General features: G+C 46.6%; 1 protein-coding gene across 1 annotated transcript in view; it reads right to left on the bottom strand.

Moving 5' to 3' along the window:
* GALNT10 (polypeptide N-acetylgalactosaminyltransferase 10) overlaps window positions 1-18812 on the bottom strand; it is a 191022-nt gene that overhangs the window by 89891 nt on the left and 82319 nt on the right. Inside the window, exons 2-3 of the mRNA XM_020283734.2 lie at window positions 8932-9034; window positions 5978-6116 (exon numbers count right to left, since the gene is read on the bottom strand). Of these exons, the coding sequence (XP_020139323.1) occupies window positions 5978-6116; window positions 8932-9034 (242 nt within the window). The remainder of the gene's footprint in view (window positions 1-5977; window positions 6117-8931; window positions 9035-18812) is intronic.

Genomic DNA, 18812 nt, shown 5'->3' with positions numbered 1-18812 from the left:
TGGTTTATTAGCCATAACTGTTTTGCTATTTTAGTGCTTGCTTTAGGGTTTATAGCATATATTTTTAATTCATCACAGTCTACCTTCAAATGATATTACACCACTTCACATCTAATATGAGAACCTTACAATAGCATATTACCATTTCTCCCCTCCAACCTTTATGTTGGCATACATTTTACTTTTACATATTCTTTAAATACAACAACATATTATTATAACTTTTGGTTATACAGTCAATTATCTTTTAAAAGATTTAAACAATAAGAAAAATAGCATATATTAATATTTACCCACATAGCTACTATTTCCAGTGATCTTCATTTTTTGTGAATAAAATTTCTACTTCCACCCAGTATCCTTTATTTATTTATTTATTTGAAAGATATTTTCACTGGGTATAAAATTTTGGTTGGCAGAGATTTTTCTTTCAATACTTTAAAGATGCTGCTATGCCATGTTCTTGCTTGCATTGTTTCCAATGAGCATTCTCTTGTCATCTATTATTGTTCCTCTGTATATAACATGTTTTATTTCTCTGACTTATTTAGCTTTTTTTTCCCTTCATCATTGGTTTTCAATCATTTGATTATGCAATGCCTTGATGACATTTTCTTCATGTTTCTTGAGCTTGGGTTTCTTTGAGCATCTTAGATGTGGTTTTATAGTTGTCACCCAATTTAGCAAACTTTCAGATATTACTTCCCATCTCAGGCTCTAATTACATGAATATTAGACTGCTTAAAGTTGTCCCACTGCTCATTGATGCTCTTTTTATTTTTTAAAATTCTTTTTCTCTGTGTTTTATTTTGGGTAATTTCTTTTGTTATGTCTTCAAGTTCACTAAGTCTTCAAGTTCACAAGTTCACTAAGTTCTTTCTTTTTTTTCTCTGCAATATCTAACCTGCCATTAATGTCATCCAGTGCATTTTTCATCTTAGACATTGTTGGTTTCATTTCCAGAAGTTTGATTTTGGTCCGTTCATATCTTTCATGTCTCTATTCAACTTTTTAAACATATGGAATACAGTTATAATAACTTTTTTAGTGTTCTCTGATAATTCTAACATCTGTGTCAACTCTGGGTTGGTTTTGATTGAGTGATTATTCTCATCATTATGGGTCATGTTTCCCTGCTTCTCTGCATGCCTGGTAATCTTTGGATTTCACATTGCTTAGTGCTAAATATTTTTGTATTTCTATGAGTATTCTCAAGCTTTGTTCTGGGATGCATTATGTTAATTGGAAACAGTTTAATCCTTTTGGGTAATAATTTATGGTTATTTTAGGCTGGTCCAGAGCACTGTTCAGTCTAGGGCTAATTAGTCCCTGCTAAGGCAAAACTCCTCTAAGTTCTCTACCAGGTTCCCTGTGAGTTATGAATTATGAGGTTTTCCAGTCTGGATGGTGGGAAGAGGCACTATTTTTGGCCCCGAGTGAGCACTAGGCACTGTTCCCTCTAGCCTTTGTAGGTAATTATTTTCCCAGCCTCAGGTCACTTCCTTACAGACATATGCTGATCAGTAATCCACCGAATAGTTGAGGGGACTCTATGTAGATCTCTGTAGTTCTCTCTGTGTACAACTCTCCCCCTTCCAGTACTGTATCTTGTAGACTATGGCTCCCTTAGTCTCCCTGGGCTTTCAGCCCTCAACTCAGGAAGTCCTCTGGGCTTTGTCTGGGTCCCTTGTCTCTATACTATGGCCTGGAAACTCTCAAGGCAACAAGCTGGGGCAACTATAGGGCTCACCTCATTTGTTTCCCATCTCTTAGGGATTATTGTCCTTCATTGCCTGATGTCCAGTCTCCTAAAAACCACTGCTTCATATATGTTGTCCATTTATTTATCTATTTATCTATTTGGTTGTTTTAGGCAGGGGTAAATTGGGTTCCTCTTACTCCATCTTGGCCCAAATAGCATTTTTTTTTTTTTTTTTTGAGACAGAGTCTCGCTTTGTTGCCCAAGCTAGAGTGAGTGCCGTGGCATCAGCCTAGCTCACAGCAACCTCAAACTCCTGGGCTCAAGCGATCCTACTGCCTCAGCCTCCCGGGTAGCTGGGACTACAGGCATGCACCACCATGCCTGGCTAATTTTTCTATTTATATTAGTTGGCCAATTAATTTCTTTCTATTTATAGTAGAGACGGGGTGTCACTCTTGCTCAGGCTGGTTTCGAACTCCTGACCTCGATCAATCTGCCCGCTTCGGCCTCCCAGAGTGCTAGGATTACAGGCGTGAACCACCGCGCCCAGCCCCAAATAGCATTTTTAATGTCTATGTGTACATTCACATTGGGGCACTATTATTATTATTACTACAAAAAATGTGGTTAGTTGGCTTAAACTTTCCACAGTGGTAAGTTGTCATTTTTTATGTATTAATTCACTTAATTATGTATTTATTTATTTATTTTTTAAGAGATGGGGTCTTGCTCTGTTGCCCAGCCTGAAGTGCAGTGGCATGATGATAGCTCACTATAATGTTGAACTCCTGGGCTTAAGCAATCCTCCTGCCTCAGCCTCTTGAGTAGTTAGGACTATAGCTGCATGCCACCATGCCTAGCTAAATTTATTATTATTATTTTTTTAAGATGGTGTCTCACTATGTTGTCCAGGCTGGTCTTGAACTCCTGGGGTCAAGCTGTCCTCACACCTTGGCCTCCCAAAGTGCTGGGATTACAGGCATCAGCCACCATGCCCAGACTAAATTATGCATTTAATATGTGTTTGTCAAAGGCAATAGTCTATAACTCCCTTTCTTGTTGCTTCTACTTTGTACTCTGTTGAGGATGTAAAGGTACTCAGTAGAATACCAGCCTATTACAGTCACATGAGCTTATAAATTCTTTTGATGAAATCCAGCACATATCATAAATTAACCATGTTAATTTAGCAAAAAGGAAAAGGCAAGAATGAGCATGGAAGCAGGAATCTGGTAGACTTGGGCCTTTTATTGCAACAAAGATTCCATTCAGGTTCACTCATTGCTAAAGCTAAACCCATGGAATGGAGAAAAGCAGGTCAGAATTGTAGACTGCTTTCATTCCCATTGTGGATAATCTTTGCATGGGAGAAACTGACCACCCAAGCAGCAGGGTTTGCACAAGAATCCACAGACCCCAGGCACTTCAGCAGCTGAGTCTCCGTCCAGCAGCAGCCCTGCGCTCTGGAGGGGCTTCCATGTTTAGTTGCCAGGCAGCCCAGCAGGGCTCCCCAGGGAGTAGGGAAAGTGGGCCAGCCCACCAGCCAGCCTCTGCTCGGGCTCACTTGGCAGGTGGTGCAGAGGGCAGGTCCACACCGAGCCAGCTGGCCGCCTCCCACTTGCAAGCGCAGCAAGTCTGGGCCAAACTGCCTCGCTTCCGTTCTCCGTGGCCGCGAGTTTCCCCAGCACAGCTTCTGGTGGAAGCGAAGGCAGCTGGCACAAACAAACAGCCCCTCAATCCTGTTCTTGACATACTGTTGCCAAAATTCAGTTTGAAGGAATAAAAGGCAAACATAAACCTCAGCTCCTGCTGGAGAAGTTGTTTAAGCTAAAAGAAACCGAAGGGAGTGAGCGGCTCAACGGCTCTAATTTACTCACACATTTCTGCTGTCAAACTGCGGGAAAGATTCCCCTCTGGAATAAAAGAAAAGCTCTTCAAGACATCTGTCAACTTATTTCTGAAAAGTCAGCTTCCACAATTGGCGATTCTAGGAAAGGTGGGCGTCGGGAGCCCTGGCTGTCGTGATATGCTTTGCAGTTAGTAAGTTGGGTGCCGGCTGGCTGGCTCGGTGGGCTGCTAGCAGAGGTGCCTGGGGCTGCCTTAGCTTGAGTCCTATCCACCTGTGACAGGTGTTCTTCACCTTGATGCTAAGGGCCTCTGTGCAGGCTGGGGAAAACTATGGAGTAATGCTCATAATGCATAAAATAAAAAATACCATATTGTAAAGAAAACCAACTAGACTGTAATACAGTTATCAAAATTTATTCAAAGCTGGGCATGGTGGTACGTGCCTATAGGCCCAGCTACTTAGGAAACTGAGATGAGATCACTTGAGCCTAGGAGTTCGAGACTAACCTGGGCAACATAATGAGGCTCTATCTCAAAAACAACAACAACAAAAAATGAAGCAACAAGACCAAGTAGTAGTTCTAAAAACCACCTTCATTTCAAAGTAGTGATGATTGTCCATGCCATTTCAAAAGGTCTTTAATGTGATGTGAAAGTAAAGTTTTTGTGCCTCAGTTCCTCATCTGTAAAATGATGATAATAATGGTACCTACCTCATAGGGGTTTTGGAAGGTTTGGCTGAGTTAATACACCTAATGTGTCTGGAACAGTGGTTCTCAAACTCAAGCACGCAACAGAATTGACTGGAGGGCTTGTTAAAACCCTGATTGCTGGGGTCCAAGAATTTGCAAATTCCTAGGCAATGCTGATCTTGCCGGTCTGAGAACCACACTCTGAGAACCACTGCTTTGAAACAGTGCCTGGCATACAGTAAGTGCCTAAAAAGTGTTGGCTTTTGTTTTCTTTTCCTGGGATCCATTTTCTTAGTCCCAGAGCAAAACATTGTATGCTCCAGTGCTACTCAGTCCTGCCTTTGTGTGGAAGCAATGTTGAAATCTTCTACTTGCAGTGGTTCTCAAAGTGTGGCCCCACAACAAGCAGTGCCAACATCACCTGGGAGCCTGTTTGAAATGCGAGTTCGTGGGCCCCCACCCAGACCTACTGAATCAGGAACTCTGGGGACTCAATATCCTGTATTCTAACAGCCTTGCAGGTGATTCTGATGCACACGAAGTTTAAGAACAGCTCTACTGGAACATCGTCATCACCAGCACAATGACCCTTACTGAAAATGTCCAGGGAGGCAAGACAGCTTAAGGTCCGGAGCACAGTTTTTAGTCTGATTGGAGTCTAAGATCCAGCTTAGCTTCTTCTTCACCTTATGGCCTTAAGTGAGTTATGATCCTCATGTAAGCCCCAGTTTTCTCATCTGTAAAATGGGCATCGTTCCAGGACCTACCTCACAGCAACCTGAGATGATACAAATAAAGTGCTTGCCACATACTGCCCACCCGTTCAAAGAACTTCAAAGAACGTTAGCTGCCATTGTTACCATCTTTGCAACTGTTGATGATATGTCTCCTTTCACCATGATTTGAGACAGTTTATAACAAAGACAAATTTATAAGTACACAGGATAGCTAAAATAAAGATTTTTTTTTTTTTTTTTTTTTGAGACAGAGTCTCACTGTGTTGCCCTGGCCAGAGTGCCGTGGCATCAGGTTAGCTCACAGCAACCTCAAAGTCCTGGGCTCAAGCAATCCTTCTGCCTCAGCCTCCCGAGTAGCTGGGATTACAGGCTCGTGCCACCATGCCTGGCTAATTTTTCCTATATATTTTTAGTTGTCCAATTAATTTCTTTCTATTTTTGGTAGAGACAGGGTCTCACTCTTGCTCAGGCTGGTTTCCAACTCCTGAGCCTTAAGCGAGCCTCCTGGCTCGGTCTCCCAGAATGCTAGGATTATAGGCGTGAGCCACTGTGCCCAGACAGATTTTTTTAAAAACAGAAAAACATCACACACAGAAAACGAAGAGAGTGAAGGCTGAAAAAGTCACTGCAGCCGGGCGCAATGGAGCACACCCATAGCACCAGCTACTTGGGAGGCTGAGGCTGGGGGAATCAATTGAGGACGGGAGTTCGCGAGACAATAGTCTTGGTAACATAAAAAAATTTACTATAATTGTCCTCTAAATTGGAGTCTGAACTTCCCTGAGAGCCACGTTCCAACTCCCTGAAAAGAAGAAGGAGGCTGGCTCTCCGGGAGACACTGTCATTCCGGGCGATGCCACACTGCGACTCTTTGCACAAAGGGCTTGGAACAGGAGGGAGTCCAGCAATGCTCTCTGTGCCTGTGACTTTAACTAATTCTCAACAAGAGCCAGGGGCAACATCCTTAGATCCCAGAATCTGAGAGATTTTACACTCACTTTGGGTGCCGGATGTCAGGGAGAGAACGGTTCAGGGAGATTTTATCACTGACGTAGATGTTAAATCCATTTTCTCGGTAGGCCTGATCCACTCTGTCGGCATCAGTCATGGGGTAAGGTCTCCCTTGTTCTCCATTTCCTAGAGGCAAAGAGCAAATTCAATGTTGCTAATAACATCTGTGGGGGCCCTGTGTATGGCGTGGGGGAAGAAGGATGAAAAATATGCTTAAACCACAGAGATAAAACCTGACACGAAGATGCAGAGCGTACATAGCTCCAGATTTTGCAGGGGGGAGTGCCAAGAGGGGAGGGGGACACGCATTTATTCATCCACTTTATAAATTTGGGGCTCATGCAATCACAGCAGCCCTGTAGGGTGGACATGAGAGATCTCACTCCTTAGAAAGACAAATTGAGACTCAGAAAGGTTATCAAACCAGGTGTGTGGCTTCCAAAGTCTGTCCTCCTTCCATTTGGTCAGGAGCCCCAAACATCCTTGCCCTTGGAGACCAATCACCTGGACAGGAGGCCGGGGCCACCGTTTATGAGCTGAGCAACCTTGGCCAAGTCACCTTCGTCCTCTGATACCCATAGCACGTCTGGGAGAGTCAAAAGAGAAGGTACCTACGTGAAAGCTCTTTGTAAACTATAAAACACTACATCAATGTGAGAAAAGTTGATTGCACTCTAGGTAAGGCAAACTTTATATGTAAATCAAAATTGCCATAAATGATAAAAGATGCTTTGATTTTTAAATTAAAAAAATTTGTTTTTAAATTTTATTATGATTATTTTTATGGCCTGGATGACAGTTCAGCTTTGATTTTTTTTTTTTTTAAAGCCCGCAAATACATTTTAAGATCTGCCTACCCTAAGCCAGCATTGCCTGAAAAGTGTTGCGTGGAGTCACAGATTTGGGCGGATAAAGTGCCAGCTTTCCTCTCTCTGCACAATCCATCTGGGGGGAAGAGTTCCTGGTGCTGCAGGAAATTATTCTGTGGGTTTCTAACATGTGTGCGTGGCAGGTGGGAAGGTCCACACCAACCCTTGCGATGCTAGCTCAAGCATCTGCCGTTGGTAAACATCTTGAAGAAAAGGCAATAAAACCAGCTGATTAAATATCACCTCACGACCGGAGCTTGTGGCCTGAGCGACACCCATTTACTTTGCAGAGTAAACGCTGACATCATCAGCTTGCCAGGAAGGTGCCAGCTGAGAGGTGGAGCCCAAGGGCTGTGGCTGCTCCAGTTCAGTCAGATGAGGGACAGGACTGTGGCAGGGACAGGTGTGGGCTGGCAGTGCTAACCACAGGAAAAGAGGAGCCGCGCAGAAATGAGGAGGCCTGTGAGCATCTAGCACCAAACCCGCAACGGCAGGAACTTGAGGTTGGGGACCCTGACGGACGCCACCTTCTATAACTTGTAATGCTCCCCGAGAAGACACTGCTGACTGGAAGCCAGGACAGAGTCTGCAAGGGACAGAAATGCAGCAAGCGGCAAAAGAAGACCAGAAGCAGTGTGCCCACGGAGGGCAGTTCAGGGGAGCCACGCAGAGGTCGGGCCCTGGAGCCGGGCAGAGTGGCCTTCCGAGGCCAGCCCTGCCGGTCGCCAGCTCTGTCATCGTGGGCGTGCCTGTAGCCTTTCTAAGTCCCAGGCTTTGCCCTTTGTATTAACTGGAGCAAGAAGGGCCAGTGGGACAATGAAGGCAGTCGTGCAGGAAAAACCGCCTGGCACACAGGTAGCATTCGACACGTGCTGGTTAGTGTTACTCTTAATGTCCCCAATGCTGGTTACCCTTGTCTTGCTGGTTAGCCCAGGGCTCTAACAATTCTGGCCTCACTGTCTAGCAAATCAGCTCTTTTTATATGGTTTTCTTTCCTAATTTAAGCAGCACCCCCACCCCCGTCCCCCATTTTAAATCACTGGGTGGCATACAGAAAAACACATGTCATGTCTTTAGAGTTCCCTGACCACCCGTTAAGTTACGGTAGCAACTCTTTTCAGAGCCTTGTGGTAAGCTGGTTTGTCATAATGTAATTAAAAAAAAAATCAATAGTGGTTGGTGTCACTAATGGAGATAAAAATGAATAAAATACCAATCCCTTATATTTGCACCTTGCTTTCCAGCATTGCAAAGCTACTGCATACTTATCACTTTACTTGGCACCCACATAACAATATCCCGTCAAAGCAGGAAGCACGAGCCCCACCGACAGATGGAGAAACTGAGGCTCGGGGAGTGTGGACTTCATCTGATGGTCAGATCGTGAGTCAGTGGAGTCCGAGCTGCTCCCCTGACTACTCCTTAGTCTGGGCTCGCCACAGATGACCCGCCATGTAGTTTGTGTACCCCCTTTCCCAGGCCCTTCCCAACGCCCCAGTGTGACAGGGACTGTTGCGGAGGCCAAGCAGCCAGAGAAAACGTTAGCGAAGGCCGCTGTCCACTCCCGTGGCTGCAGTGCTGGCTGGGGATCACCTCTGCCCTCCAGATCCGGGCCTGACGCCCACGTCTGCCTCTCTCTCGCCGTGGGACTGTGTGCAGATCACCACAGCTCTTGGAGCTGCAGGTCCCTTCTCCTGACACGGGCCACAAAGGCTGATTCAGGGTTTCACAGAGAAAATCTGCAAGTGCGGAGCGTGCACCTTCCTCTCCATAGGTGTCCAAGAAACGTTGGCTCTTGTTACCATTGCTCCCGTGTTAGTGGTAAAATACCCTATATGGGGGACACATTTCCCATCACTCAATAAAGGAGGCAGGCAAATTCTTGCAGGCAGTAGACCTGGCGAGGTGAGTGGAGAAAGGGGTCAGCTAACAGGCAAAGAGGGGGACCTGAGGGTCAGGAAGGGCTGGTGGCAGCTGGGGAGGGAGGAAACAAGAGGTCCAGACAGCCCTGGAACAAGCTCACGCGTGCATGCGTGCACGCAGCCTGCCGCGGGGGACCCTGCCCTCCGTACCTACGCGCTGGGCGTCCCTCCAGATGGCCTCCTTGTCGTGCCAGTCCTTCAGCTTCTGCCCATCTCCTAAGAAAAACGTCTTCTTTTGCCGACTGTGTGAGCCCTTAAAAAAAAAAAAGATAAAAACTGTGAAAAGGGAGAAAAGGAGAAATAAGTTCAGTTATACAGACCCAGAAGTTACACTGCCTACGGGAGCTTTTGGCATCGGTTGATGTGGTATTGATGATCTGCCATCGTTTGCTCAGTTGTTCACTCCCTCAGTACACCTCTGCCAGTGCCTGCCGTGTGCCGGCTGGGTGAGCCGCGGCCAGCGGGATGACAGGCCACAGCGTCCATCCTTTGGGACTCGCAAACCAGCAGGGAGAGAAAAGAAGGACACTTTCTTTGCACCCAGGGGAGAAGATTGTGCTCGGAGTGGCGCTGCCCGGCAGAAATGCAATGCGAGCCACATGTGTAACTTGACATTTTCTAGTATCCACATTAAAAATAAAGAAATAGGGGAAGTGTTAATAAAATATTTTATTTAACCCAATATACTCTTTCTAAAATATTATCATTTCAACATGCAATCAATGTAAAAAATTACTGAGGTATTTTACATTCCTTTTTTTTTTTTTGTACCAAGTCTTCGAAATCCAGTGTATATTTCACAGTGGTGCTCACCCCCACTCAGAGCCATTTCAAGCGCTCAATGGCCACACGTGGCTTGTGGCTACATACCGGGCAGGGTGAGGCCCAGAGAACGCACTGCCGGAGTTCAGTTCCACCAGGAAGGAGTGGAACACCTTTCATGGACCCGAGACGCAGGCGGGACAAACGGCCCGGGCACGGACCGCGAGGTGTGGGTGCAGAACGGCCCATCTGTGCTTGGCCTGAAAAGAAGGACTCCACCAGCGGGAGTAAAAGGCAGGCCGTGGTCACCTCTACAGCTCTGAGGGACCAGTCCCAAAGAGGGTGAGCATCTGGCAAATGGGTGAGGACTGTAAGAACAAGCAATTAAATGGCCGAGAGAAACAAAGGAACATACAGCTGTCTGGGAAGGGGAGCCCATCCCGGTGGGCCCATTAGGAAGCGGATTCCCTGATTCAAGGAGGCTGCTTACCCATGTCTGGTGACATCAGGGGGAGCCTGATGCTTCCCCATGCTAGCGGACAAGTGTAAAGCCCTGGTCCCCAGGCTGGAGCCTCCCCAAGGTAACACTGCATCGCACGGCATCACATAAATGCTTCCTGGTTCACCTTGCCCATTAAAAATCGTGCAGACTTGTTCTTGCCACTGTGGCAGGCAGAATCCAATAGTCCTGTTTCCCATATGATTAACTGCAAAGGACCCCATGTGTGGCATGCTGGACGTCAGTGTTAACAAGAAGCCACCTGAGTCAAATCGGCCCTGCACCTGTTGATGAAGTCGCTGGCTGATCCTCACGAGAGCAGATTTGCCACAGCAGCCCTGCGTCCTTACAGCAGCTCTAGCGATGCTAGCAGTCCTTTGCACGCTCTCGCTACAGACCTCTCTGGATCGGGAAAAGACAATTCTTGCAAAGTTGGCATGCTAGATGTCTTGGTCAGAGAGGGAAAGAAAACTACAAAAACTAAGGCCAAGGGTCCGCCAACAGTTTTCGGGGTTCTTGGAAATCACAGCAGCTGAGCTGGGGGGTGCTTAGGGATGCATCTCCTCAGTTCAGGCTACAGTTCTACGGGCGGGCGGGTGGCTTCCTCAGGCCCTGCCTTGGGAAGAGGGAGGCTCCCAGCAGGGGTTCGTGCCCCTCTTTCCAGCCCAGCAGCAATGCCTGTTTTACCGACTGGGGTTCCACGTGGGATTTCACTTGGAAAAAAGTTCTTCTGCTAAAAAAAAGACGACCGAATCTCCCAAGCAAGCAAACAAGTATATTTGGAAGCTGAGCTCGGGCCACTTCCCTATAGCACAGAGAAACCAAGCCTTAGGGTGGGCCAGGGACCTGCCCAAGGTTATATTCTGCTTCTGCGATGTCAGGGTTGAGTAGCCAGGGGCTGGTTAGCTCTCCTTTCTCCAGCCCTCCCTCTCCACCCCTTTTCCCTCTTCCACTGCCCACAGATTGGAACCTTCAGGTGATCAGGTCACTGATGGGACGAAAGAGGCTCTGCAGGCTGAGGCTACTTAAAGGAAGGCACAGAACTAAAGCCCTGGTCTTCAAAGTGCTGTCTCTGAACAAGCAGCCTCAGCACCACCTGGAACTTGTTAGAAAAGCAAATTCCTGGGGCCCACCCTAGACCTCCTGAAGCAGAAACTTTGGGGGTGGTGCCCAGCAATCTATGTTTTAGCAAGCCCCTCAAGCGATTCTGATCCACGCTCAAGTTTGAGAGCTGCTGGTCTCCAATGAGGGAGATGATAATCCTGCCTGCTTTTTGAGGCCTGTGGACCGAATGTGGTCACTGGCAAGCACAGTCTGGCAGCTTTCGAGGTGTGTTTTGTTTTGGTTTCTTAATTCTAGCTTAAAAACAAGGGAGTTTCATATTGTTTTATCAAGACTGGTGGCTTCTCTTAAAAACCCACAAGATACGTCAGTACTTGGGCTGAGTTTCCATTGGCCCCTCAGCTGGGCTGGGTAAAGGCTGCCCTGTTTGGGTGGGACGTGTCTCTGCAGTTTGCCGCAGTCCCCGCCATTCCTTATTGCATTCCATCTGCCTCTCATTCTCATTTGTGTTACTTGCCTGGTCCCAGTGAGTTTGCAGCACGCTGGGAGATACAGGAATGCACCTGGATGGAGAAGATTATAAACCGTGTTGCATGAGGACTAGGAGAAAGAAGCCCTGGGGGGTATGGGAGGAGTTATCTTGTTCTTTGAGGCCCTGAGAAAGTACCAGTGGTAGAAGTTACCAAATAATTGAGGGGCCTAATGTAGAGAATTCTGGTGGATGAGGTCTGGGATAGAGCCTGAGATCCTGCATTTCTAACAAGGGCTCAGGGGACGCTGATGTCCACAAAAGACACTTTGAGTAGCAAGGGTTAAGCAACCTTTAAAGGACATGTCAAGAGTCGAGGAGTTCATGAAGGGTATTGTTTTCCCTGTGTGCTTTTGCAAGCTTTCCATTGCCACTGGGAAGGGGGTCCAGGGATGAACCTCACAGTCTTGACCTCACAGAAGTAAACTCCTTGAATCTTGTTCTTAAAATGAGACACTGGATTGCTGAACTGACAGCACTGAGGATTCAGATTCCAAAATCCTGGGCGTTTCATACCTACCTCCACTGCCTTTGCCTTAATGATGTGCATCTGTCCTTCCTTCCCTCCCTCCTAGGATCTGCAGAGATGATCTGTGCTGTTTTAGGTGGTCTCATTAGTCCTTACTTCTTCCTTAAACCAAGAGGACTTCAGAGCTTGCTGACACAGGGAGTTCTACATGTCTAAGCACACAGCTGCTCGAGCCCTCAAACATCTGAGCTAAGCAGCTGCTCAGAGACAATTAGTCCACCTCCGCTCATCTCACAGACAGGGAAACTGAAGTCCAAACCGGCCGAGCTACCCAACCAAGGCCTCACAGCAGAGGCCTGAGGATGAGAGCCATGCCCTTTGCCTCTCGGGACGTTTTTTTGACCCTGCACAAAATATAGGCATCACAGGCACCTCAATTTTCCAAACTGGAGAATAGAGATGGTCTACCTGCCCAGAAGGTACTTTCAGATGACCCAAGAAAATCACGAACAGTATATCCTGAACGCTGTCATAATTTACACGGATTGTGGATATTGACTCCTTTAGGATTTTAAGAATCTACTGTAAATTGACATCTCACCAAATGAGTCCTGTGTCATGTAGATACAGGACTCAAATTTTACTATATAGGTTAAAAAAAGTTTCCCACAATAGGTGGGCCTTTGGTGGGATGGAAAACTAGTTGTAGTCTTAAAAGCACAGAGTATACAGAGCCCAAAGGGCCCTAAGAATCACACCCCCCACAAAGCTTAACAAAAACTGTGGTCAATCGCAGGGGCTCTAGGAGTCTCTGATGTCCATGCATGGAATTTCTGGAGTCAGTGCAGATTAAGAAACCCGAGCTCATTCCAACTACACCAAGTGTTTGTTGACACCTGCTCTGTGCAAGGCAGTGTGCTGGGCACCGGAGACACCGGTGTGACGACAGCAGATCCTGTGTAGGCACCAGTGGGTTTACAGCCAGGTCAGCCCCCCTCAGAGGTAGTACTTGGGGGTCCCTGGGCTCTGACTATAGGTGCAGATTCCTGGGCCCAAGCTGAACCTACTAAGACAGGAATCCAGGAAGATGTGTTTTGTAAAACACCATTTTCCAAGTGCTTCTGATTCACAATAAAGTTGGAAAACTATGTGTCTAAATCCAGCAGCCTCATTTTACAGATATGAAGTCTGAGGCTAACAGAGTAGAATGGATTTGCCCCAAATCCTACAGCTTTTCAGCCTCCAGGACCAAACCAGATCTGGCTGTTCTCGCCCGGGTGTAGACTCTGAGCTTCCTGAAGGCAAGGGCATTTCGCCACTGTGTCTGGCTCATCTTAGGCCCTTGATAACTAGCCGGATGCATGAATGCTCATCAATGGGGCAGGCAGTTTAATAACTCAGAGCATTCTGGTTCTAGAGTTAGAAAAACCTCCGTTTCACTTCCTGCGTAGGCGGACCCCAGTTTCCCTGACTGCGGGACAACTAACAGAATAAAGGCATGTGCTCCTGGGTTGTTGGGAGGATGAACTGAGCTCATCTGCACAAAGCATTTAGCTCAGTGTCAGGGAAAACGTTAGGTCTTCTCAGTAAAGGAGAGCTACTACCAAGCCATTATTTTCAGAGAAAGTTTATGAAGACAAGGTGTGTTCCAATGTTTGCGATGGCCATGTTTGGGGGAACAGGAGAGGAAATGGGACCTTCTCATAATACAACTGCGGATCCTGCAGAAGCTACCTATTAAACAGCTGATCCAATTCAACTGGCTCTGGCTGATAACAGGATTTAGTGAGTTTCCTCATTAACAGGATGTCATATGCCCATGTGGAAACTCGGTGTTCTTCAAGGAAAGAAAAAGGTTCTTAGTTAATAGTGGCATTGTACAACTGAAACAAATGCCACAAGACCTTTAACAACAGGAAAGGCACGAACAATGCTTTTCAAAAGACAGCAATTCTTATGCAACAGCAATCACTTAATGTTATGTAAAAGAGCACGTCTGCACTTTTCAGTCCAGAAGTAATTTTAAGTTTCTTTAATTCTGTAGCCTCAAAGAGTCGTCTATAAAAGCTGTGATTGTTTTCCTTCAGCACCCCTCTTTTGCTGCTTTTCTTCCCTCTCCGTTTCCAGATGTCCTCAGCCTTTTGCTACAGGAAGCAAAGGGCTTGGGAAGGAGCGTGGCGAGAGAAGTGAGGGAGAGTTTGGGGAGGAGACTGGCAGAATTAATGGGGAAATTACATTAAACAATAAATTGGAAATGGATTTCGACTGGCTGCTCTAAATAACGGCTTCTGGTATCTGCATGCTTTTACTTAACATTCCACTAAAAGAATCGATTAGTGTTCAAACAGCCACACACTCACACACACAAATGGAATTTTAATCTTTTTTTAATCACTATTTAGGCGTGCCTGGCACCCTTTGGAGATAGGAAGGCCTGGTGGTGAAGCAAGCCAACTGCATTCTGCTCCAGAAGAAAGATCTGTTAAAGTGCACACTCTAATCCGGAGACTGCAGACTTGGCAAAGCCTCCTCAGACAGGACACTTGGGTCTCTGGCGGAGTTGGCTGGTGTCTTCAAAACAATGCAGGGGCTGTCTGCTCTTTCATAGCAACCGGGAGAGCAAAACCGAGCTGGTCATCTGCTGCAGCCAGGGTCTGCAGTTGTATTACAGGCCTGATTCTGCTGAAATTTGGGGTGTGGTTTCCCACCTTCCTCTCAACTAATCCTGCAAAAGCACTGGGATGATTTTACTTTGAGGTTTAAACGACTATATAATTCCAAACATTTGTTTATCTACTAAGTAGATTATTCTAATAACTCTCTCTCTCTTTCTCTCTCACACACAGACACATATGCATGAAGCGAAGCATTCATTTCAAGGTTACCTTCAAGGTTATACTTCAAAGAGACCCAAGTAGGGCTTAATTTAGCCAAAAAACATAAAGTTACTTTAAGCAAGGAAGTTTGGTCAATTGGATAAATATTCTCTCTGCATGAGTTCTGAGGATGTGAGTTGGATTGCTTTTATTTATTCATTCACCCAACAAATGATTATTGAGGGCCTACTATGTCCACAGGAATCTGGGAGAGACAAAGATAAAGGAGATAGTCCATGGCCTCAACAGACAGTATGGATATGAGACAAGTATATAAGAAAGGGGAAAAACACACGACACTATAACACAGTGCCTTGGAAGTGGTACGGATAAGTTCTATAAGTATTTACAAGAGCCCCAAATTAAATTCTACCTAAGGTGATCAAGGACGAATTCCTACAGAAGCGGAGTGTTTGACAGGAGCCTGAAAGAATGGGTAGGAGTTTGACCAGCGGCCTTGGAGGTGGCAGGGCTGGAATACAGCGGAGGGAAAGCACGTGTCAAGAAAGGGAAGGTAGAGTGTGAGGGACATGTTTACTTAATGGCAAGGAGTCTCTTTTGGCTGGAGTGAGTTGCTCAAAAGAGTCAGGTGCAACAGGACAGAAATGAAGCCTGGACCAGAGCTGGAGGGACTGACATCGGAGCTGCTTGGCAGGTGGGGGCCGTAGAAGGACTTCGGGCAAGGAACAAGCTCCAGTAGAGCTCCAAGAACAAAATGTTCTAACACCACCTGTCCACTCTCAATGAATCTCAGAACTGTCTTCCTGTGAGGGATGTGGGAAGAGAGGTGATCTTGTTTTCACTCAGAGGAAATGTCCCCTGTTCATGGGTTGAGGACCACCCATTCCGGCACCCCACGAGTCCGACTTCAGTGAGGCTGACCCGACTTCAGCCCCTGTCCAAGTGGGCTGCTGTTTTAAGAAAACCTACCTTTCACCCTTTGTTTGTGTAGATGGCTCTAGAAAAGGTCATTTTGCTACTTCAGATGTGAAAGCTCATTACAAGACTTTTTAATCAAGATCAAGTTGTATGAGAAAACAATCGCACCTGAAAGGTATTGTTTACGAATGGAAGGAGACACGACAACTCAGCAACCGTGAGACTTGAGTTTGCCGGGGCCACGTCCAGCAAGCCCTGCTACTGCAACCAGCAATTGGGCTGGGGCAGTTTTCCCTGCTCCAATAACCCCGTTGTCTCAACACCAGGATGTTGGAATTTGCAATCTGCACGGGGCCCGTTCTCTAGGAAGAGCAAGGTCCCGCTCAGACAGGAGCCACTGTTTGAAGAGGCCGATCCCACATTTCCAAGGGCAGAACCACACCACCCTCCAACTCACCCGTTGTTTTTTATAGCTGGCTCCAGAAAAGGTCATTTGCTACTTCAGGTGTGATAGCTCATTAAAAGACTTTTTAAACAGCAGGGAGGAAAAAAAAAGTCAAGATATTTTGGAATGTCTATTATCTAAAGGGCAAATAGAACCTTCAGTAACTTTTCCCTTCCATTCCGAAAGAACAATTGTAACAATTTCTTCAGAGTAGGTACCTAAATGTTTTATCACTGGGGGGAGAAAAATGACAACTCACCCTGAGTGATAATTTGATAAGGTTCATTTGCGTCTCTCAGCCATCCATCCACCCACCCCTGCGTCTGTCTGTCCGTCCGTCCATCCACTTCAGTGTACAATGACTACGAGCACAAGCCAGGCTCTGTGAGGTGCTGAGGATACACCGGCGAGGAGGACAGACTAGGGACCTGCCCTCCTAGAGTGTGTGTGGTGGGGGGAAATATAGACTTTAATCCAGAACCACAAATAAATAAAAATAGCTCCTGTGGCAGGTGCACAAAAGAGAGGTACACGGAACAAAGAGAGTCCCTTTCTTGCAGATAAGATAAGGAGGGATCTGATCCAGTCGGCAAGGCTTTCCCAAGGAAACTGGATTAGGAGTTAACTCGGTAGAAAGAGAGCAGAGTATTCCAGAGGGGAAAGCAAGGACATGTGGCAGGACAAACAGGCACCATAGGAGGGACTGAAAGAGCAGCGTGTGGGGTGCACAGAGGAGGAGGGGAAGTCTGGTGGGGATGGGAGGTGGGCAGGGATAAGGGTTTTGTCTTCTCCCCAGGAGCATTTGGAAATGCAAGTGTTTTACATAAGAAGATGGCAATACCAGGTTGCATTTGGAAAGTTCTCCTGCAGCCAAATGAAAAAGGGATTAGGAAGCCAAGAGGAAGGGTGGAGGCCAGGGAGGAGGCTACCACAAGGGTGGAGGCAGAGATGGTGCTAGCCTGGGGTAGGAGGGCAGAAGTGGGGATTGGCACAGGCAGATTATTTTTTAAATAAGGTCATGAGGGTCCTATGGGTCTGAGTCAAGAAGTGCAGTTTGAGGACTTGGGCGCTCAGGTGAGAAGTTCGTCTGTAGGGTCTGGATACCCATGGTCTCACGGATGCAGGTGCAGCCCGGCTGGGATCTCAGCCCAGCTCTCCCCTCACTGAGCCTGGTGTTCCTTTCATCACGTGTTACTTTCAAGTTTCAATACTGTCCATAGAAAGCAAATTAGAAAGTCAGCTCTAATGGAGATTGAATCATATGTCTATTTCACTTGCAGGAATTCAGCCATACACAGTCACAGAAGGAGAGAGAAATCTTAACTGGGGAGGCCAGCGATCCTCTTGTCCTCATGCTCAGTGTGCCCTGTACCCAGGACATCCCTGGGGGCCTCATTCTCTCACACCCCCAGCGGTGTGAGCACTCTGGTGCAGCGCCAGCCTACTCTTGGGACGGAAGTATTTTCATCACCTGGGAAGGCACTGCGATTACTTCAACCAAAGAATCAGTAATCAGTTTTCATGCTGGAGGAAAAACTGCCTCAACTGGACTTTTGAGAGGTGGTTTGCCTTCATATTCCATGGGCAATTGTCAAGGATGATTCTGATTTTACGTTATTTTCACCATAAGTGGTAAGTTTATTATAGGCTAACTCTTTCATGAGATGAGCCTTGACTATATTATTATTGTCATTATATTCACTTTGTAGGTGACAAAACTGAGGATTGGAGAGAAAAATCAATATGAAAGTGGTTTGCAGACTGCCAACCACCACATGAGTGTAATCATGACAGCTAATGGTACCTACCGCACACATCTGCCCCTTTCTTTCCAGATCTCAGTGTTCTAGAAAGATTCTGAAATAGAAACAGTTCTCGGCCGGCATGGTGGCTCACGCCTGTAATCCTAGCACTCTGGGAGGCTGAGGCGGGAGGATCGCTGCAGCTCAGGAGTTTGAAACCAGCCTGAGCAAGAGTGAGACCCTGTCTCTACTAAAAATAGAAACAAATTAATTGGCCAAGTAAAAATATATAGAAAAAAATTAGCCAGGCATGGTGGCGAGTGCTTGTAGTCCCAGCTACTCGGGAGGCTGAGGCAGGAGGATCGCTAGAGTCCAGGAGTTTGAGGTTGCTGTGAGCTAGGCTGACGCCATGGCACTCTAGCCTGGGCAACAGAGTGAGACTCTGTCTCAAAAACAAACAAACAAACAAAAGAAACAGTTCTCAAGAAAGGAAAACTTGCTGAGGTGAGTCATACTTCTGCACCAAAGGGGCAATTCACAAGGGGTCCTGAACATAGTGTGATTGATCACAGGGAACCTTCTAGTGCTCACAGAGGCTTGGCGAGCGGGCATAGCAGAGGCCATTATACTGCTCTGCACACAGCTGTCGGTGGGTAAAGGGAAAAAAAGTAGGCAAAACTGGCCAACTCGGTAGAAGGCAAGTTCCAACCCTTTAGGGACTGAAAAATGACTGCAAACACATCCTATTAGTCTCCAAGTTGGGGCCTT

The sequence above is a fragment of the Microcebus murinus genome, chromosome 21, assembly GCF_040939455.1.
Source record: "Microcebus murinus isolate Inina chromosome 21, M.murinus_Inina_mat1.0, whole genome shotgun sequence".
Taxonomy (NCBI): domain Eukaryota; kingdom Metazoa; phylum Chordata; class Mammalia; order Primates; family Cheirogaleidae; genus Microcebus; species Microcebus murinus.
The sequence above is the reverse complement of the archived record's forward strand: the minus strand, read 5'-3'. Positions and strand labels throughout refer to the sequence as shown.